Genomic DNA, 23,763 nt, shown 5'->3' with positions numbered 1-23,763 from the left:
CATTTGTATAACACATTTCATGAGCACACTTAACTAATGAAACATCTTTGAAGTGTAGCCATTGTTCTGATACAAGAAACAGAGCAGTTCATTTACGTGCAGCAAGACCCAACTATAGGAAAATGTGATAATGTTTTAATGATGTAAGTTGAGCGATATATATATTAGCCTGTGTTGAGGTTAGTTAGCTCAGTTGGCTAGACATTTGGCTTGTGATGCAGAGTGGTGCCAACAGCATAAGTTCAATGCCTGCACTGACTGGCATTACCATGAAGGACTTACCTCTTGCCTGAAGCGTGGTCACCCTCAGGTAAAAACCACCACCAGTCAACTTTCTCAAACAAAAGTACAGCCCTATGGGTTGATGGTGAGTTTATCTTTATATATCAGCAGGAAAGTGAGTGTTGTTTCCCTCTCCTTGTTCAAAATAGAACTTAGGAATATATAACATTCGCCTGAGCAGGCAGTGGAGATTTGCTTGCATTTTTCCTCTGAAAGACGGCACCAACAAAGCAGCATGTATCAGTACTCCATTGGATATTGTGCCTAGATTCTGCGCTTGAGTTTCTGGAGTAGGATTTAAACCTATTAGCTTCTAATTCAGAGACGAGAGAGCTACCAACTGAACCACAGCTGAAAACACTTCACATATTATCCTGCACTATCTTCCAGACTCCTGGCACAGAGCTTCAGGTGTTGGTATTACAGAGAATACTGTGCTTGCTTTGTGGGCTTTGTGATTCCTGATCCATTGTGCGGGAACATAACCTTTATCTGGAGTTTGCAAAAGTGGACCTATCATCTGAAATATTGGTTTCAGATTGTTGAAATGTTAAAATTAATCCTGTCAGTTTGTTTCCCATGGTCCAAATTCAAGAAAAACTTTGGAAAATTCCTTCATATACTACATGTCAATGAAACAAACATGAACATACACTAACTAAAGGTAAATAACCCACATGAAACATACATGCTGCAATGTCCTTCTCACTTGGAGACTCTAAAGCAGAACCACCTCAGATGAAACACAGCTTACATGATTTTCTTTACAGCCTGGCTATTTAAAAGTTTGTTTAGATGATATAATGATACATTAGCACAGTGTTTTTGTTTTCTTTAGGGAGGGGGAGAAGGGTAAACCAGACTTTTCTGTCTTGGGCATTAATTGGAAAAAAGAGGTTTTGAATAATTATTTTTGTGCACTAAATTACCACTCTAGAACTAATTACAGACATCTAATTTGCATTAAACTGGTACATGTGGAATATTTTGCTTTTGTGAGCAACGTTTACTCAAATTTACAGCCTGTTTTCAGAGCCTAACTTCTGAAAGCTGGGCTGGGGAATTCAGAAATTTAGCTCAAATCAGAAGACTGGAAACAGTCAAATAGTTACTGTTTCAAAACATTCCAACATTACATGTTTATGTTATATGTGCCAGTTGAAGACTTTGGACTTTATCATCACTCCTGCTGAATGACACAGTCTTTTATTTTAGTCACATAAACCTCTTCAAGGTTTAAAACCTCATTTCCTCCTGTTATATCCTAGGGGTAATTTTAGTAGTCCTTAGTGCCAGCAGGTGCCCTCACCCGCCTGTGATGGAGACTCATAAAACCATCCCTTCCGCTATAAACAGAGCCTGCTTGATGAAATACATTGAAAAGAAACTGCGCATGCTGGAAATTAAAATGAAACCAGAAAAATGCTGGAAATACCGCACAGAATCATCAGCACTTTGTTAACATTCCAGCTACAGAGTCTTCTCAGGCTGCTTATCTGACATATCACTTTTCAACACAATATTGGACCAGAATTTGCTGGAGTGAGCATACCCAGTTGTTATACTTTGTCCCTCATGCTTCAGTTTTATTATTTGAAAGGTGTGAGGCAATAGTGATGTGGTGAGGACAATGGGTCTTCAAGGTCCTCGGATGATGGGTTCAATAGTCTTTCTCCGTAAGCAATGAGATATTTTTTTAAATGACACAGAAATAGTAGAATGATGGAGGAAGATGATAAAGTCAAGTCAAATTAGGTCCAGAAATAAAAATAAAGGGGGAGAAAATGAAAGACTAGATTGAGAAAGATAGAAAAGAAAGATAGAAAGAAGCATGGAAATAGGAGCAGGTATAGGCCCTTTGAGCCTGTTCCACCATACAACAGGACGATGGCTGATCATCCAGCTCAGTACCCTATTCTCCCTTTCTTCCCATACCCTTTGATCCCATTAGCCCTAAGGACATCTAACTCCTTCTTGAAAATATTCAATGTTTTGGCTTCAACCACTTTTTGTGACAGAGCATTCCTGAGGATCACCGTTCTCTGGGTGAAGAAATTTTTCCTCACGGGAAAAGTAAGAAAAAATTAAAACACCAAATATTTTAAATTTCGATAATCTCTGGGAAAAAAATTGTTAGCGTGAGATACCACAATTCAAATGATTCCCAATTTAAGTGTATAGGTAGACTGGTATTGCTGGAACTTAAATTACCTCATTAGAAAGGTTCTTACATTGCTAAGTACTAATCTTAACTTTCTGCAGTGAGTTTAATGGGCCATTAAGCCATTTTTGCAAGACTAACTGTAGAGCAGTACAAGTTGTCAAGCAAATGTAGCAATTTGTGAATCATAGAATATCTTATCCTCACCAGGAGTTGCTCGAGAATAGATACATTGATAACAGTAAATGAAGCTTTTCATCAATTAAAGTTTCTTCCTAAATCTGAATACGATTACTGATCATCATGCTAACCATAACCTGTCAAACAGACTGGAAGAGTGTTCTACCAACAAGATACACTGGAGTGCCATTCGTTCAATCCTTAGTGAATAACTAGTGAATCAATACTTCCTGGGAGTCTTGACAGGTTCATGTTAAACGGCTAGTGTAACGATATCAACCTTCGCTCAATTATAATACTCATAATTAAGTTAGGAGATTGTTCCTGAGACCACAGCAAATAATGCAGTACCGAGTGAATCTTATACTGTTGTAGCTGTCATCCTTCAGCCTTCACAGAATCACAGAATGATTCATAATTTCAGGGCTAGAGGTGGCTATTTGGCTTGTTGTTTTCATGCTGGCTCCATGTCTGTTCAAAACGATCCCATTGTGTTTGAGTGAATAAGACAAAGGTGTTGTCTTGACCACCATTGTCTCTCAACCAACACAAATAATATTAACTAGCTGGTTATTTCATTGCTACTTATGGAATCTTGCTCTGTGTTTGGCTACATGGCAAAAGTTTAAAAGTATTTTCTTTGGCTGTGAAAAGCTTTGGCATGGTCAAGAATGTAAGGTTTGCTTCATAAATGTATGCGTCGTTCATACTTGCTACTGGGGAGCTGATGCTGACAAAGGTTCCATTAAACTACACCTCACCATCACTGTTAGCTGCTTCCACAGTTGCAGGCAGGACGCATTCTACTCCAATCCTCAACCACACCCATGCATTCAATGCAGAACGTGGAGGGAGATGGTGGGATTGGAAAACATAAATCAGGTTGAGAGCTCATAAATACAATGCAAAGCCGTCAATCCCAGCTGCTTTGAAAGGCTCAAATGCTCCTGGTTTGCAGTGCAGCAATTTCACTGCTTCAGTGCAGGGAAAGATCCAGCGCTCTATTCTTACATAATAAGAGCTCAGCAATCACATCACTGTGTGGTTTCAGATTAAGTTTTGCCCACTCCAAAGTATCATTTTTTTCACCCTGTATTTATTGGAGTCCAATGTTCATAATTGCAATCTTCTGTGAGAACAAATTCACTATTTATCACATCCAGAGCTACTGAATGGCACAACCAAACCATATAGCAATAAGGTATCTCAGTTCTCCACAGTTAGTAGCATCTTGCTTCTGAGACAGAAGGTCAGGAGTTGGATAACTGCATCAGGGGTGTGAGTGCATAATGCAGGTGCAACAGTGAATGAGGACTTAATTGCCAGAGGTGCCATCCTCAGATGAGACATTAAAGAGAATTGCTGATTGTGTAAAATAAAACAAAGAAGTACAGATGTTGGAGATCTGAAATGAAGACAGAAAGTGCTGGAGAAACTCAGCATTAACTCCATTGTTCTCTATACAGATGCTGCCAAACATTGAGTTTGTGCAGCACTTTCTGTCTTTATTGCTGATTGTCTAACACAGGTCAATATTAAAAATTAAACAAGAGTGATCTACTTTGACTCAAAATAACAGCCAAAAGATTATTTAATCAGTCATTAAATTCAGAGCTGTCTATGATATATTTGGTATGGCTTGCCTGATTGTTTGCTAAAAGACCCTTTACATTTAGTATTACTGCAGTGATGATTACAAGACGTTAAAAAATGATATTCTCAATCTGATTTTAATTTAATAAATAGCTATGATTATTAAAGCCTCCAATCTTTCTTCTCTGATTCATTATAATAGTTGGATGTGTAACATACTCAAAGAACATTTAATTGTAATTCAAGAGTTTCTTCACCAATACCTCTCACCTCATTTCATGTTTAGAAAAATTATGCACAGATTTTGGTTCACTAAGGTAGCTTTCCATAGAGTGTAGGAACAGTGGACTTGATTATCTGAAAGACCTTAACTCATTTCAAAATGATCTTCTTATGAAAGAGAGGTAGTAGCAATTAGGACAAGACATATTTCCTGTTTAGTCTTCTTACCACCAAAGAGCCTAATTTGTGATGGATGGAATACAGAACAGGCAACAAATATTTAGGTCACATGTCACAGAACATCATTTCTAACAGCCACTCCCTGTTGTAACAAGATCTGCACTTTCACCACTATCTGAGGATTGAAAGGTCTTCTGAATTCTTTATTTAATTTTTTGCTAACAATTGTAACAGCTTCTGCTTTCTCTTTTCAGTAAGTGCAATCGTTCTGCCTTTTTTATGAAAACCATTCATAATTGTAACCTTAGGTCACCCTGACTCTTTTTCCAAGAGATAAATGAACCAGGTTGATCATTTATTTCCGATGCTTTAATATTTTCTCCGTAGGTTGGAAATCGTTGACTATCTTTCCATACACGTTTGAATGAGACGAAAATGTGAATATGCAATGGTATGATATCTAAAGCAAAGCACAAATAACTTATAAATTCTATGACAAAAATATTGGTTCTGTATTGGTAATATTTTGTGTAACTGCAATGGTATACTCTCTAACAAAATAGAAGCCTCCCATGTGTAACACTCTGGGTGAAATTTTAAATTGTCCACCCATTTACACAGAGTTAAAATGTATTACTCTGCTGCCGAGGTTAAATTTCGTCCTTCAGAGATGAAATGTTTAGTTGCTTTTAATTGCTATTAAGTAAACACATGGCTAGTCCAATCAGATCTCAATCTATGAGTTTGCAGGTCAGAACAGTAGTTCCATTTCACTTTTCATTAACTGTGAGTGGTAGTATCAACTAAGAAGCAGCAGACATTCCAGGGTAGATTTGCTTTTTCAGTGCCTAGCCTGAGGACCTTATTCCAAATTCAGACAGAAGCTGCTCACAACTTTTGGCAAGTAAGAAAAGAAAAACTCTCAGAAGGCTTCCATTAAAGTAATAATGTGCCATATTCCAGCTGATGGAAAACAATGTTTCATTCCCTTTTGCTCGTTATTTGACTTATTTGTTAAACAAATTCTCATAAAGTCTTAATTGAGCACATCTGCTGCATGTGATCATCACTCGCAGAGTGCTGTAAGCTTGCTAATTATACAAACAGGAAAACACAGCACTGCAAACTTAAATATAAGTAAATGTCACTTGAGAGACCTTACATTTGAACTTAAACATAGAGTTACACCTGTGAAGTAACATCTTTCATTCAGACATGTGCAAGCTGGGGTGTTCAGCAGTTGTGAAACAGATACATAGACAGCTGTGTTAATGTTAGCATTTCAGTATTTTTACAAACCCAGAGAAAAGTGGTGATGGTGTGTCGGGAGGGGGAGATTGTCTAACAGGGTTAAAGGAGCACTGAATCAGAATCAGGTCAGGGCAACTAACAGTAGCGTCATTGTTAAAGTTTGCATCTTTTGCAATGATACCTTTAATATAATATCTCAAAGACAAGTGTAGACAGAGCATAAGACAAAGGAGTGGAAGACCATGGTGACCTAGCTCAATTTCCCACATTTTCAGTTACAATTTCAGGAGATTGCTGAGAGGGCCCCTCCAAGATGAAGCACCTTCACAGTTATCTTTTGTTACAGTCAGTTTCTTTCCTAAAACTGAAGACTTTTCTGATTAGCATCCGACTACGAATGCCCACATGCTGCCCTTAAGTGTACATAGAACCTAACTCCATGCCATTCCAGAGAGTGTATCCTACTCAATGAGGTGCAGGTTCTGAACCTAGAAGCAGTTCCAAATCCCCGGACCCACAGATTGATGAGCTTTTACCTTAAATGCCAAGACCTTCCACCACCATCTATTGGATCATGGGGAGGTTTTCCACCACCATCTATTGGATCATGGGGAGGTTTTCCACCACTATCTATTGGATCATGGGGATGTTTCCTCATTAGCATGAATCTGGCAAGAACTTGCAGCACAATGGTAATCTTGGGAGCCCGTGAGAGCAAGAAAATTAGATGAGATGGCACTGGGGTGTCCAATGCTGTTCATTCAAGTTATTTTCTTAGGCTGGATCACATATGGGACTATATGTCTTCCAGCTGCTAGTTTCTTGCTTCCAAGATCCAGGCTGAGATTCCAAGTGGGGCTCCACCTAGGATGCTGAGCAGCAGGTTTTATTATATTCCACTGGAACCGCCCTTCAGAATTATTAAGGTAAGGTGTGTTAGGAAGTTTCCCGCCTGGGAATTTTCTCCTTTAACTTAAGTCCAGCCAACATAATGGGCCACGTTTGTGACAGATGGATTCCAGCTGAAACACCACCTAGAGCTGCATCCCAGAGTCTCAGTCCAATTTGAGGCCTTTTGCTGCACTCTCAGGCATATGTAGGGAACATCCATGGAACATGAGAATTGCTGAGCAGAGAGGAAACAGAAAGTAGAAATAAATGGGTCTTTAAGAGAGTGGAAGGTGGTAACAACTGGGATACTGCTGCGATTAGAGCTTAGACACCAGCTATTCACAACATAGACCAATGATTCAGCTATAGGAATCAAATGTATTATTTCCAAGTTTGCTGATAACACAAAACTAAGTGGGATTGTGAGTGCTAAGAGGTGAGGAGAAAGTAAAGAAGCTTCAAGATAATCATTTGAAAGAGTGGGCAAATGTTTGATGCATGTAGTATAGGGAGTTAGTCGGCTCAGTTAGTTGGGCAGTTGGCTTGCAACACAGAGTGATGCTAACAACATGTGCTCAGTTCCAGCAGTGGTTGAGGTTACTGTGAAGGACTCAACCTCTCCTCTCACCTGAGGCATGGTAACCCTCAGGCTAAACCACCACCAGCCATCTCTCTCTCTCTCTCTCTCTCTCTATCTCGAACAGGAGAGTGGGATTATGGCAACTTTGACTTTTAACATGGTTTAGAGGAAGTTATCTACTTCTATCGGAAAAATGAATAGCGGTGTTATTTAAATGGTAATAGATTGGGAAGTGTTGACATGAAAAGGGAACTGGGTGTCCTTGTACACCAGTCACTGAAAGCGAGCATACATGTGCAGCAAAAAGTTCAGAAAACAAATAATGTGTTGTCCTTCATTGCAAGAGGGTTTGAGTACAGTCATACAGCAACTATACTGTCCAAATTGAGACCACACCTGTAGTATTGTGTGCAGTTTTGGATACTTAATTAAGAGAATAAACACTTTGTACATGGAGTACAGTAAAGGTTCCCCAGACTGCTTCTTGGGATGGCAGATTTGTCATAAGTGAAGAAATTGGATCACTGAATTTTAGAAGAATTAGAGGGGATGTCATTGAAACATAAAGTTCTGGCTTTATAAATTGGATGCAAGAATGATATTTCCCCTGGCTGGGGCGGGCCAGAACAAGGAATCATAGTCTCAGGATGTGCAGTAGACCAATTTGATCTGAAATGAGGCGAAATTTTTTCACTCAGATAGTGATAAACCTGTGAAATTCTCTCCCTCAGGAGGCTGTAGTTGCCAAATCACTGAATATATTTAAGAAATAAATAGGTACATTTAGGGGAAGAGAGGAGGTGTGTGGCATTAAGGTAGAGGATTAGCCATGATCCTATTGATTGGCAGAGTAGGCTCAATAGTCTGAACAGGCTATCCTACTCTTATTTCCCATGTTTCTCTCTTCCTGACTTAAGTCTCCACTGTCTCCCTCTAAAGGCAACATTTTATTCTTGAATGAAGTGGATGACTTACTGACAACCACAAAAATATACATTGGAATAGAGAGTGACAATTTCTACCAAATCAATGGAAGGCATTAGTCCCATGTTAGAATGTTGGGTTTGTTTGGTAGCTGCATTGAGTCTGAACCGTACCCCAGAATAGAAATCAAACTCTATCCGGTTGGCTCCAAACTGATCAACACTGCTCACTCAAGGAATCTAAGTTGGTGTGGCAATATGCACTGTTATATGGAGATAGTAAGAACTGCCGATGCTGGAGTCTGAGATAACAGTGTGGAGCTGGAGGAACACAGCAGGCCACGCAGCATTAGAGGAGCAGGAAAGCTAATGTTTCGGGTTCTGAGGAAGGGTCACCGGATCCAAAACGTTAACTCTGTTTTCTTCTTCATAGATGCTGCCAGACCTGCTGAGCTTTTCTAGCAACTTTGTCTTTGTTTCAGGTCAGAACCCTTCTTCAGAAAATTTTCTGTTATATGCACTGAATAGTGATGCTAAAGGCCCCAATTTTCTTTCCGTCACATGGTTGAACACAAATCCCTGCCATTCTTACCTATGCTATTAGCATATTTGGTAAAGATTTACAAGGTTATTCTCAGAGAATGAATGGCTACTAATGGGGACTATTAGTGGCTAACAGTGGATAATGAGTAACAGCAGACCGCGTGAGTGATGTGCGCTGGTTGGGGTAAGGACATGGGAGAAGGTGCTTCAAGCCCTAAAATTGTTGAACTCAATGTTAAGAACAGAAGGCTGTAGAGTTCCCAAGCAGAAAATGAGGTGCTGTTCTTCCAGCTTGCGCTAAGCTTTGCTGGAGCACTGCAGCAAGCCTGAGACAGAGATGTTGTCCAGGGAACAAGGTATTGTGTTGAAGTGGCAGGCAACTGGAAGGTCAGGGATAACACAGTGTGGAGCTGGAGGAACACATCAGAGGAGCAGGAAAGCTGATGTTTCGGGTCCGGGCCCTTCTTCAGCTTTCCTGCTCCTCTGATGCTGACTGGCCTGCTGTGTTCCTCCAGCTCCACACTGTGTTGTCTCAGACTCCAGCATCAGCAGTTCTTACTATCTCTGGAAGGTCAGGGTCTTTTTTAGGACAGAAAGTAGGTGTTCTGCGAAGCAGCTACCCAATCTACGCTTTGTTTCCCCAATGTAGAGGAGACCAAATTCTGAGCAAAAAATGCAGTAGACTATATTGAGTTAAGTGCAGGGAAAGCACTGCTTCACCTGGAAGGTGTATTTGGGCCCTTGGATACTGAGGATGGAGGAAGTAAATGAGCAGGTGTTATACTTTCTGTGGTTGCCGGGGAAGGTGCTGTTGGGCTGTGAGGAGGTGATGGGAGTGAACCAGAGGGAACGGTCCTTGCAGACGGCTGGCAAGGGAGCGGTGGGGAATATGTGTGTGCGATGGTGATGGCATCCTGCTGGAGTTGGAGGAAATGGTGGCTAATGATCCTCTGGATGTGAATTCTGGTGGGATGGTACGTATGGATGAGGGGGACCTTATCATGTCACGGGAGGGAAGAGAGGGCATGAGGGCTTAGGTGCACGAGATGGGTCAGATCCGGCTGAGGGTCTTGTGGTTATGGTGCTGGGGAATCCTCAGCTGAGGAAGAAGGTGGATGTTTTGAAGGCTCCCTTGTCAAAGTAGGCATCATCAGATCAGATGCCATGGAGACAAAGGAACTGGGAAAATGGAATAGGTTCTTTACAGGAATTGTGGTGTGATAATGTACAGTCAAGGTAACTGTATCCTTTTTTCTCCCCCTTTATTTCATAGGAACATAGAATCCCTACAGTATGGAAACAAGTCCACACTGCCCCTCCGAAGAGCATCCCACCCAGACTCTACACCTGTATCTACAGCTCTACACAGGGAGAACATGCAAACTCTACACAGACAGTCCCCCGAGGTTGGAATCGAACCTGGGTCCCTCGTGCTGTGAGGCAGCAGTGCTAACCACTGAGCCACCGTGCCGCCCACTAGTTGGCAGGATGACTTACAGACCTGCCAACTAGAGGAATGAGATATTTTTCTTTCCCTGAAACTGAATAAATGCAAACAATAATTTAAAAACCCAAGTCAATATGAACAATACCTGGTAGTTTAAAAGGAGAAAATTGCATGACAGTGTGAACCATCCTTGTTCAACATATTCTTACATATTTTGCAACTTGGTTTCTGAACTCAGGATTCAGTGTAATCATTATAATAGATCATGTGGGAGCAGATATCAAGTCTACTGCAACATCAGTTTTCTTGCTGCCAAAATGTTGGACATGAAACTGGACTTTCAGCACAAGTCATTTCTATCTTCTTTTAGCTCTACCAAATGATAATGATTTGTCTGCAACAACTAATGAATTAGTCTGCTAAACAAATGCAAGTACTTTTCACCTTCTAGGTGTCCTCAAATGTAAGGAACTGAACTGATATTTTTCATTACTTTTTGACTTTTATCAGACTTTTGCCTTTATTGCATTCTTATTGTTGTTAATAGCTTTCTAAATTTCACACATGTAGGCGAGATATTAAGGTTAATATCAGTCTTGCAAACAGGTTGGGGCGAGTCCTTTCAGGCCCTATTAAAACTGAAGAAACATTATGAGAAAAAATGATATGAAATAAATATATCCTTGCATTAAAAAAGGATTCTTTAATAATACGAAAAGCCTTGTCTGGCTCTTGCATTAGAAGCAGGAGGCATAACTGTTTATAAGGATAATAAATGCCTTGGTAACACTTTACAAGTGTCATCGTTTGAACTCAATTGACACTGCGAGCTAATTACAATAATCACAGCTTTAAGAATGTCTGCTTATCTCTCCTAATCACATAGTACAAGGTTGGCCTTTGACGCTTTTATATGAGGCATGTATTATTTAATCAAAATCTTCACAGGGAAATGGCACCCGCACGGAAGAGGGCTGCTCTTATTTTGTGTTTCTATGTGCAAGCCTTGCAATTTAATGTTAAAAAAAAATCAGTACTGGGTCTTTAATCTGTCTCCCTTCCACCTTATGTATTGTCAGATTACATGGTCGTTTTTACCTTATCAATGAATATTTTTAGCTGGGGAGCGGATACTGTCAGAGATCCTACATGAATGTCGAATAGCAGCAGGGGGTCTTCCAATATATCGTTGATGCGTTACTTTTTGGCAGTGGCGATATCATCAAAATTACAGTACTTACTGTTTAATTGCATGAGGTCAGAACCAGAGGCTTTATTTTTGCAAACAAGCAGGTTGTGTGATTAATCAATCAGGCGGTAGTGAACGGCAAATCAAACCAGTATGTACAATCCACTGAACTGGCATTGGAACATCAGTGTATGTCCAATTATTCATAAAGGAAATGAAATAATTTAGTTCAAAAATTTGAAGAATGAGCGTTCTGACATTTGATTGTGCTTCATTTTTCTTGAGTCTCTGTTGATTTTGATCCTAGTTAGATTTGGAGTGAATCAGTGCTAAAACACACAAACAAGTGGGATGAGATAAACAGTTTATGAATACATGTGTATTGAATAAATACTGGAGAATTTCATGAAGGAAAATGCAGCTAACTATTTCAATCATTAGGTAGAAATATAAATAAGCAGAGTCATTCCTTTGACAAATTTTGGGGTTTATTAAAAAGCAAGTAATGAAAATTGATTGTTGGCAATCCTATTGAAACTACATTTCTGAATCAATGGCCCAAACATTGCTGTCAAATTAAATAGCTGGCAGCCCCATTATTTAAATGCAAATGCCTCAACAACTTCAGAAGAAAACAGATGCATCATTAAACCTGGAAGTAAAGAGTTTGTTGTTGGCAAAGAAACACTTCCCCATAAGTTTGATGAAAATGCACCTTGCCCCCTGTCTCAAATGCATTGAATGCTATGAAGTTCCTGTAATAGCACTGTAGGTGCAAAGAAAACTTGCTGCAAAAAGTTAAAGTCAAGTTTTTTTCCAAGTCTAAATGCCTGTTTAACAATATGATAAATGTTCACTACTACCGGTCAAACTCTGAAAGTTAGCTGTGAACTACTTTCTGTCCTTTTTTCTCTTTTAAATCCAGTGTGTCTTTCCCTCTCGTCAATTTTATTTCTGCATTTTATTTGACAACAAATTCACCATCCCTACTAACATAGTTTTGTCTTAGATCTTGTGCATTTCACAAAGCCACAATATGATTGGTTAAGGAGATATGTCAGGTATGCATGCCCAGTTCACTTAAATTCCTGATGTCCTGTAAAGGGGCCTGCAGTGTTTTCATCTCACACTTTCAGCTTTAAGCTAAATAAAGGATCTTGGAGGGCAAGGTCAGGTTTAGTTAAAGATGGGTGCCATTCATGATAGCTTACAGAAGTTTTGTGGCCATTGTGAATTTTCGAAGTGCTTTGTTCTGTATTATTGATTTCAAAGAGGTTCAATGCATGACATAAGGAAGCTGATTCAAATATTGTCAAAGCTAGCTATTGTTCCAAACTGGCAGCTAATGTCAAGAAAAAACTTAGATTAGTTTAAGTAATATTGAAAGATTAGAATGGCACAACTTGTAGTTCATTGAGAAACACTCAGCATCAAACAACCCTTTGGTTGAATAAAACCCAAATATTTATGACCCCAAAGTTAAATTAGACTTGGAAGACAGCTTTACTTCCAGCCCCAGTCTCCGTATTAAGGAAACTTGCTGTTTAAAACAATATTTAGAATTAATGTTCACAATTTATAAGGTCATAATATAAATATGGATAAGGACGACCATTTGGACTATCATATTTTATCCATTTGGAAAAGCACTCTGGTTTTTACCATGATACCTAATTATCTATTGAATTATTTCCAAATTGCAGTTTTGACAGTCTAATTTAGAACATATTCCTGCCAGGATTTTCTGAAACATATTACAATGCATGTTGATGCCTTTGTCACCTTATTGTTCTTTCTTCGTAGAAATCCCTGCTACTTTGTCATGTGTCATTGAACGCATCATATCTCACATTAGATCTTGTTCAAATATCACCTCTTTTCTCATTGCTGTCCATCGATATCAGTATTCCCCAAAATATTCCCTTTAAACCCCTTGTCTACAGCTGTAAATCTCCTGGCTTTGCTCTACCCACTTACAGAATGCCAACTACATCACTATATATCTCAACCACCCCGTCTTCTACCCAGGCTTCCCCAGCAGACAAGCTTCTGAATCATCCTTTCCTTTTATCTCTTCCTGCTTTCAAAGGCCTTCATGAAAACTACCCTCTTAATCAGCTTTGGTCACTTACCTTAACTCTTCTCCTAATCACAGCTCAGTGTCTGAATCCAATGTTCCTTGTATAATGCATTTGTTACTTTGTTATTTTAAGTTATGTTTGTTATGAGTATCATCCTGACTTGGAGTTATAGTGCCATTGCTTCACTAGCACTGGGTCAAAGTCCCTTCCTAACACCACTGTAGGTGTCTCTACAACCCATTGTTTAAGAAGGCGGCACATCGTCCAAGGCAATTCAGGACAGACAACCAAGACTGGCCTAGCCAGCGATGCCCATATCCTATGGACAAGTAAAGAAAAAGCCCTAAGTTCAAAGATACAGTCTGGTGAAATTATTAACTCACCAAAGAAAATAGTATATTTAATTTAAAAGTGGAATGCCAGACAGAGGGCTGTTTTCAGACTGGACAACTGTGGCTAGCAGCATTCCCCAGGGATCAGTATTGGGTCCAGTTTTGTTTATCATTTATATAAATGATTTGGATGAGAATATCGGGGCATGGTTAGTAAGTTTGCGGATGACACCAAAATTGGTGGTATAGTGGACAGGAAGAAGATTCTCTAAGATTACAAAGAGATCTTAATCAATTGTGTCAGTAGGTTGCAGAATGGCAGATTAATTTGGTTTATTTTGGATAAATGCAAGGTATTGCATTTTGATAAAACGAACAAGGGCAGGACTTATACAATTAGTGGTAGGTCCCTTTGTAGTGTTGTAGAACAGAGAGACCGAGGGGCTCAGGTGCATAATTCATTGAAATTTGCGTCACAGGTAGACGGTGTGGTTAAGAAGATGTTTAATAAACTTGCCTTTATTGCTCTGACCTTTCAGTATAGGAGTTGGGATGTCATGTTGAGATTGTACAGAATATTGATGGGCCCTCTTCTGGAGCACTGTGTGCAGTTCTGGTCACCCACTGTAGGAAGGATATTATTAAATTGGAGAGATTTCAGAAAAGATTTACCAGGATATTAACACAAATGGATGTTTTGAGTTATAAGGAGTGGCTGGATAGGCTGGGGCTTTTTTCACTGGAGTTTTGGAGGTTGAGGGGTGACTTTATAGAGGTTTATAACATCATGAGGGGCATAGGTAAGGTGGATAGCAAGAATCTTTTCCCTATAGTGGGAGAGTTCAAAACTAGGCGGCATATTTTTAAGGTGAGAGGAGAAAGATTTAAAAAGGACAGGAGGAGCAACCTTTTCACACAGTGAGTGGTTCACGTGTGAAATAAACAGACAGAGAATGCAGGTACAGTTACAAGATTTAAAAGATATTTGAATAAGTACATGAATAGGAAAGGTTTGGAGGGATATGGGCCATGTGCAGGCAGGTGGGACTAGTTTAGTTTGGAAACATGGTTGGCGCAGACTAGTTGGACCGAAGGGTCTGTTTCCATGCTGTATGACTTTATAATTTCATTATATACCCCAATTCACTGATTTAAATTATCCCCTTCATCCATGAGAACAAACACTAATGTAGAAATTGATATAAGTCACCAGAGAGCACTAAGGACCTCATTTAAACATCTCATCTGAAGGACAGCACCTTGACAAAACATCTCTTTTTGGCTTCTAGTAATTCTGAGACTTAAATTCAATGTTCAAAATTGAAGACACAGCAAGTAATTTCACCAATAAACAGATCTATTGTATACTGTCTATATACTGAATATCACTCTTATTGTTAAAATGATTAACTTACTAGAACAGCAGCTAGATGACTCATCCCTTTATGTGTTAGTCTGTTGTTCCAAAGTATAAGTGTTTTCAGACCTTGCTTCTGTCTTCTTAGACCTTCACAGATATCTTCCAGTCCTAGAAACAGATTCAACCAGTTAATCCGCAGAACTAACTTATAACCTTTATGTTTTCTTCCAAATCTTTCAAATATGCCCTGATTCAGTTCTGAGTCACTGTGAAATTTAATGCATGGATACACAAAAGGTGAAGGTTACAAGGATTAAAAATTGGTACTGATCTATTTTAAGTGACCTTGAATGCTGTTCCCACCACTCCTTCTGGCAACACTTTGGTCACATGGTTCTGAAGCTTTGTTTCACTGATATCTGCCATACATGCCAGTGACAGGCATACAATCTGATGATGAGAGTTCATTGCACAGTGGTAGTGTCCCTTACCTTTGAACCAGAAGGCCTGGGTTCAAATTCCACTTGCTCAAGAGGCCTACAATTATAGAAAAGTACCTACAGTTTGATTAATCCCATCTTACTATTAGAGACTTTGAAAAATACTGATTCAGGAAAGTTAAAGACCAAACATTGCTACACTGTGTCTTACAAACCGTGAGGAATCTGACATCATAGATGTATATATTGGTTCCTGAAATTCTACACATTAACTATGTACCAGTGTTAGTAAATGTCCTGATTTCAACCCACTGGAAAATACAAATCTCATTTGAGCCCAAAATGCACCAATGAAAATGAATGATACTGTGTGAACTGTTGGCCTTGGCTCAGTGGCGGCATTCTCTTCACTGCCTCAAAGGTTCTATATTTAAGCGGAATCCAGAGATTTGTGTGTATAATCGAGGCCGGCACTGAATTCCAGTGGGAAACATGTCATAATTAATTTCAGTGCTACCGATATTCCATTCAAGAAGAAGACCGAGGAAGTCTTACTAAGTAAAATGCTGTTAAATAAAAAGAAAGATTTGTATTTTTATGGTAACTTTCACAACCTCACAGGGTCCTAAGGTGCCACGTAGTAAATGTACTTTTCCAGTATAGTCTTGAAGGAAACACAGAAACACTGCAAGTTTCCACAACAACTATGTGCCAGTGGTGACATTTCATTAATGTTTTTGGTAAAGGGATAAATGTTGACAGGGATATTAGGATAAATCTCCTGTTCTTTTTCAAAAAGTCAGAAGCACAGAAGTCAGGGCCTCAAAGTAACCATCTCAATGTTAGCACATTTGACAATTTAAGGTTCTTGTGAAGATTTGTAGCTCGGGCTGTGGGTGAGGTTGTTGACTTGTTCGCCGAGCTGGCTGGTGATAGTTCAGACGCGTCACCACCATGCAAGGTAACATCATCAGTGTGGACTCCGATGAAGCAATATGTTCGATACAATTGGGTCTGTTCAGGTGTTTTGTGTCATTTCCAGTTCTTTTTGCAAGGGTTTGTATATGGAGTCTAATTCCACATGTTTATTAGTTGCATTATGGGTGGAGAACCAGGCCTCTAGGAATTCCTGTGCATGTCTGTGGTTGGCTTGAGCTAGGATGGTCACGTTGTCCCAGTTAAGTTGATGGCCTTCATTGTCCATTGTACTGAAATGAGGGAAAGTTCGTTGTGTCATTTTGCTACCAGCTGGAATTCATGTATCCTGATGGCTAGTTTCCTTCCTGTCCGGCTGATGTAATGTTTTTGGCAGACCTTGCATGGTATTTTGAACACTACATTGGTCCTGCATGTCGTGGGGATGGGCCTTTGGTCCTGGTGAGTGTTTGTTATAGTGTGGCTGTCGATTTGTGTGCTGTCCTGATTCTGAGTGGTCGTAGGAGTCTCATTGTCAGTTCCAATATGTTCTTGACATACAGTAGTGTGGCCAGTGCATTAGGTCATATTGTGTCCTCTTGGTGTTGCCTATCTAGTAGACATCTGCAGATGAAGATGATGGGGTATCCATTGATAGCGAAGAACTTGTATAGTTGCTCTTCCTCCTTCTTGCGAAGTTCCAATGTGTTGCAGTGAGTTGTGGCCCATTTGAATAGTGTCCTTACACAGCTTTCTTTTTGGACATTGGGGTGGTTGCTGTGAAAATTGAGGATTTGGTCAGTATGCGTTGCCTTCCTATATACTGTGGTTTGGAATTCCCCGTTCGTCATTCGTTCTACCCTAATGTCTAGAAACGGAAGTTGATCGTAGCTTTCCTCTTCTCTTGTAAATTTGATCTCGGTGAAAACATTGTCAATGAGATGTATGTCTCTTCTAACTTAGTGCATTTATTGATGACAAGTATGTCGTCCATGTATCATATCCACAGTTTTGGCTGTATGAGGGGGAGAGTAGTGTGCTCCAATCTTTGCATGTCTGCCTCTGCAATAAGCCCTGAGATGAGTGACCCCATAGAACATAGAACATAGAACATTACAGCGCAGTATAGGCCCTTCGGCCCTCGATGTTGCGCCGACCTGTGAAACCAATCTGAAGCCCATCTAACCTAAACTATTCCATTATCATCCATATGTTTATCCAATGACCATTTAAATGCCCTTAAAGTCGGCGAGTCTACTATTTTTGCAGGCAGGGCATTCCACGCCCTTACTACTCTCTGAGTAAAGAACTTACCTCTGACATCTGTCCTATATCTATCACCCCTCAATTTAAAGCTATGTCCCCTCGTGCTAGTCATCACCATCCGAGGAAAAAGGCTCCCACTGTCCACCCTATCTAATCCTCTGATCATCTTGTATGTCTCTATCAAGTCACCTCTTAACCTTCTTCTCTCTAATGAAAACAGCCTCAAGACCCTCAGCCTTTCCTCATAAGACCTTCCCTCCATACCAGGCAACATCCTGGTAAATCTCCTCTGCACCCTTTCCAATGCTTCCACATCCTTCTTATAATGCGGTGACCAGAACTATACGCAATACTCCAAGTGCGGCCGCACCAGAGTTTTGTACAGCTGCAACATGACCTCATGGCTCCGAAACTCAATCCCTCTACCAATAAAACCTAACATACTGTACGCCTTCTTAACAACGCTATCAACCTGGGTGGCAACTTTCAGTGATCTATGCACATGGACACTGAGATCTTTCTGCTCATCCACACTACCAAGAATCTTACCATTAGCCCAGTACTCTGCATTCCTGTTACTCCTTCCAAAGTGAATCACCTCACACTTTTCCGCATTAAACTCCATTTGCCACCTCTCAGCCCAGCTCTGCAGCTTATCTATGTCCCTCTGTAACCTGCAACATCCTTCCGCACTATCCACAACACCACCAACTTTGGTGTCATCCGCAAATTTACTAACCCATCCTTCTACGCCCTCATCCAGGTCACTTATAAAAATGACAAACAGCAGTGGCCCCAAAACAGATCCTTGAGGTACACCACTAGTAACTGAACTCCAGGATGAACATTTCCCATCAATCACCACCCTCTGTCTTCTTACAGCTAGCCAATTTCTGATCCAAACCGCTAAATCACCCTCAATCCTATGCCTCCGTATTTGCTGCAATAGCCTACCACGGGGAACCTTATCAAACGCTTTACTGAAATCCATATACACCACATCAACCGCTTTACCCTCATCCACCTGTTTGGTCACCTTCTCAAAGAACTCAATAAGGTTTGTGAGGCACAACCTACCCTTCACAAAACCGTGTTGACTATCCCTAATCAAATTATTCCTTTCTAGATGATTATAAATCCTATCTCTTATAATCCTTTCCAACACTTTACCCACAACCGAAGTAAGGCTCACTGGTCTATAATTACCAGGGTTGTCTCTACTCCCCTTCTTGAACAAGGGGACAACATTTGCTAGTCTCCAGTCTTCTGGCACTATTCCTGAAGACAATGACGACATAAAGATCAAAGCCAAAGGCTCTGCAATCTCCTCTCTAGCTTCCCAGAGAATCCTAGGATAAATCCCATCTTGCCCAGGGGACTTATCTATTTTCAGACCTTCCAGAATTGCTAACACCTCCTCCTTATGAACCTCAATCCCGTCTAGTCTAATAGACTGTATCTCAGTATTCTCCTTGACTACATTGTCTTTTTCCTGTGTGAATACTGACAAAAAATATTCATTGAGCACCTCTCCTATCTCTTCGGACTCCACGCACAACTTCCCACTACTGTCCTTGACCGGCCCCAATCTTACTCTAGTCATTCTTTTATTCCTGACATACCTATAGAAAGCTTTAGGGTTTTCCTTGATCCTACCTGCTAAAGACTTCTCATGTCCCTTCCTGGCTCTTCTTAGCTCTCTCTTTAGGTCCTTCCTGGCTAACTTGTAACTCTCAAGCGCCCTAACTGAGTCTTCACGCCTCATCTCTACATAAGCCTCCTTCTTCCTCTTGACAAGAGATTCAACTTCTTTAGTAAACCACGGTTCCCTCGCTCGACCACTTCCTCCCTGCCTGACAGGTAAATACTTCTCAAGGACACACAGTAGCTGTTCCTTGAACCAGCTCCACATTTCAATTGTGCCCAGCCCCTGCAGTTTCCTTCTCCATCCTATGCATCCTAAATCTTGCCTCATCGCCTCATAATTGCCTTTCCCCCAGCTATAACTCTTGCCCTGCGGTATATACCGATCCCTTTCCATCGCTAAAGTAAACGTAACCGAATTGTGGTCACTATCACCAAAGTGCTCACCTACCTCCAAATCTAACACCTGGCCTGGTTCATTACCCAGTACCAAATCCAATGTGGCCTCGCCTCTTGTTGGCCTATCTACATACTGTGTCAGGAAACCCTCCTGCACACATTGGACAAAAACTGACACATCTGAAGTACTCGAACTACAGCGTTTCCAGTCAATATTTGGAAAGTTAAAGTCCCCCATAAGAACCACCCTGTTACTTTCGCTCCTATCCAGAATCATCTTTGCAATCTTTTCCTCTACATCTCTGGAACTTTTTGGAGGCCTATAGAAAACTCCCAACAGGGTGACCTCTCCTTTCCTGGTTCTAACCTCAGCCCATACTACCTCAGTAGACGAGTTGTCATCAAATGTCCTTTCTGCCACCGTAATACTGTCCTTCACTAACAATGCCACACCTCCCCCTCTTTTACCACCTTCCCTGATCTTACTGAAACATCTGAACCCCGGAACCTGCAACAACCATTCCTGTCCCTGCTCTATCCATGTCTCCGAAGTGGCCACAACATCGAAGTCCCAGGTACCAACCCATGCTGCAAGTTCACCCACCTTATTCCGGATGCTCCTGGCATTGAAGTAGACACACTTCAAACCACCTTCCTGCCTGCCGGTACACTCCTGCGACCTTGAAACCTTATTTATGACCTCTCTACTCTCAACCTCCTGTACACTGGAGCTACAATTCAGGTTCCCACCCCTCTGTTGAATTAGTTTAAACCCTCCCGAAGAGCATTAGCAAATTTCCCCCCCCAGGATATTGGTACCCCTCTGGTTCAGGTGTAGACCATCCCGTTTGTAGAGGTCCCACCTACCCCAGAATGAGCCCCAATTATCCAGGTATCTGAATCCCTCCCTCCTGCACCATCCCTGTAGCCACGTGTTCAACTGCTCTCTCTCCTCATTCCTCGCCTCGCTAGCACGTGGCACGGGTAACAAACCAGAGATAACAACTCTGTTTGTTCTAGCTCTAAGCTTCCACCCTAGCTCCTTGAATTTCTGCCTTACATCCCCATCCCTTTTCCTACCTATGTCGTTGGTGCCTATGTGGACCACGACTTGGGGCTGCTCCCCCTCCCCCTTAAGGATCCCGAAAACACGATCCGAGACATCACGGACCCTGGCACCTGGGAGGCAACACACCAACCGCGAGTCGCTCTCGTTTCCACAGAATCTCCTATCTGTCCCCCTAACTATAGAGTCCCCAATGACTAATGCTCTCCTCTTCTCCCCGCTTCCCTTCTGAGCAACAGGGACAGACTCTGTGCCAGAGACCTGTACCCCATGGCTTACCCCTGGTAAGTCGTCCCCCCCAACAGTATCCAAAACGGTATACTTGTTTTTGAGGGGAATGGCCACAGGGGATCCCTGCACTGTCTGCCTGTTCCCTTTCCATCCCCTGACTGTAACCCATCTACTTTTTTCCTGTACCTGAGGTGTGACTACCTCCCCGTAACTCCTCTCAATTACCCCCTCAGCCTCCCGAATGATCCGAAGTTCATCCAGCTCCAGCTCCAGTTCCCTAACACGGTTTCTGAGGAGCTGGAGTTGGGTGCACTTCCCGCAGATGAAGTCAGTGGGGACACTAGTGGTGACCCTTACCCCCCACATTCTACAGGAGGAGCATACAACTGCCCTAACATCCATTCCCACTGTTCTGAATTCCCAAACAGACAAATTAAAAATAAAAATACTGGTAGCCTTACCAAATCAGCGCTCAGAACCTTTTTTTTTGGTTAGAGGAGGAGGATGGGTGGGAGACACTACCTAGGTAGTGTTTCGGGTTAAGCAACCGCCCAAATATATTACCTCACTTACTCCAAAAATGGAGTCACGCGAGGTAGGACCTTTATAATCGAAAAGCTCACCTTCCCAGGCTACCCTCGCGCTTCCTCCCGGACTCCCGCCGCTGAAACAACTGAAAGGCTGCAGTCACGCGAGGTAAGACCTTTATAATCCAAAAGCTCACCTTCCCAGGCTGCCCTCGCACTTCCTCCCGGACTCCCGCCGCTGAAACAACTGAAAGGTGTACCATTAATCTGTTTCTATACTTGACCAGTAAAGGTGAAGTGTGTATGAGGCCTCGGTCCAGTAGCCTGAGTATGTTGTCCTGCTGATGGAGCTGTTGGTTGGCATTTCTGTTTCCTCTAGTAATGTGGCCAGTGTTTCTTTGGCTAGTGGGATGTCAATGGACGTGAATAGCTCTGTAACGTCAAAGGATACCATAACCTCGTTGCTGTTGATTTTGTTGTCCTTGAGGATATTAAGGAATTCCTGAGTTGAGTGGATGGAGTGGGGTGATCTGTCGACCAGGTGTTTTAGTCTTTGTTGTAGGTTCTTGGCTAGTTTGTATGTAGGTGTGCCTGGTAGGGCGACAATGGGTCTGAGGGGGAATGTCCAGTTTATGTACTTTGGGGAATCCATAGAAGTGGGGGGTGTTTGAGCCTTCTGGTTTCATTTTTATGAACTTTGCAAGAAGGAGGAAGAGCACCTACACAAGGTCTTCATTATCAATGGATACCCCACCAACTTCATCCGCAGATGCCTCCGAGATAGACAACACCAAGAGCATACAATATGCCCTAACATACTGGCCACATTACCATATGTCAAGAACATATCGGAACTGACAACAGGACTCCTACGACCACTAGGAATCAGGATAGCATACAAACCCACAACCACAGTACGACAAACACTTACAAGGACCAAAGACTCATACCCAAGATATGCAGAACCAACATAGTGTACAAAATTCCGTGCAAGGACTGCCAAAAATATTACATCACCAGACAGGAAGGAAACTAGCCTTCAGGATACATGAACACCAGCTAGCAGCAAAACAACACGACAAACTTTCCCTCATTTCAATGCACTCGGACAACGAAGGCCATCAATTTAACTGGGACGACGTGACCATTCTAGCTCAAGCCAACTATAAATATGCACGGGAATTCCTAGAGGTCTAGTTGTCCACCCATAATGCAATCAATAAACACGTGGAATTAGACCCCCGTATAGAAACCCTTGCAAAAAAGAACCAGAAATGACATAACTCACCATAACAGACCAGACAGTATAAATTCCAACCGGAGTAGAACAAGATGACCTCATCGGAGGCCACACTGATGATGTTACCTCGCATGATGATGAAACGTCTGAACTACAACCAGCCAGCTCGGCGAGCAAGTCAACAACCTCACTTTTGACAATGCTTCGCTCATAAATCAGCCTGGAATTTACTGCTCAGCTCTTTGGAATGGGACTTTCTTGGACCTGACTCAGATGTGTACGAGTGACTCCAAGCCATAAGTCACACTGATAGTCAATTCCACAGTTCCTTATAATCACATTGGAAAGGCACTCAAAAATGACAAATGATCACGATACAGGAAAACAAGCCAGTTTTAAAGTGGAATCAAAATGACCAGAAAAAGTCAAGCAAGAAGTCCTAAGATGCAAACAAAAGAGAATTTGGAAATGAAGTGAAAGAGGAATCATTTAATCTATTGTTAAGATTCATTGTATAGTGTACCATTCCTGCTTACCTGTGTTGAAGATCGAATTGTTTTTGAGGTCTAACAGTCTTATGGTACAGTTAGATTGCAACAGCTCTCGTAGGTACATGGAGTCCTGAATGCTGTTCAGTTTGTTGTCTGCCAAGTAGAGTTCCTGTAGCATTTGGTTCACACTCAGGGCAGAAACTGTGGAGGCAACAGATTCAGCTGCACAAAATTAGCAAAATATGAAGATGAGTTCTCAAAAAGTCTGGGTGTTGGTACGAAATTTCAAGAGGTTTAATCTGCTTGGATAGTACATTTCATAATACAGT

At 41.3% G+C, this 23,763-nt stretch overlaps 1 protein-coding gene across 1 annotated transcript in view; it reads right to left on the bottom strand.

Annotated features, from left to right (window-relative positions):
• The window catches only part of LOC109911656 (protein phosphatase 1 regulatory subunit 37-like), a 208,503-nt gene that overhangs the window by 120,522 nt on the left and 64,218 nt on the right, over positions 1–23,763 (bottom strand). Inside the window, exons 8-9 of the mRNA XM_048600043.1 lie at positions 23,480–23,635; positions 15,271–15,383 (exon numbers count right to left, since the gene is read on the bottom strand). Of these exons, the coding sequence (XP_048456000.1) occupies positions 15,271–15,383; positions 23,480–23,635 (269 nt within the window). The remainder of the gene's footprint in view (positions 1–15,270; positions 15,384–23,479; positions 23,636–23,763) is intronic.

The sequence above is a fragment of the Rhincodon typus genome, chromosome 8, assembly GCF_021869965.1.
Source record: "Rhincodon typus isolate 14 chromosome 8, sRhiTyp1.1, whole genome shotgun sequence".
In the NCBI taxonomy this organism is placed as follows: domain Eukaryota; kingdom Metazoa; phylum Chordata; class Chondrichthyes; order Orectolobiformes; family Rhincodontidae; genus Rhincodon; species Rhincodon typus.
Note: the sequence above shows the minus strand (reverse complement) of the source record. Positions and strands in the feature narration are given on the sequence as shown.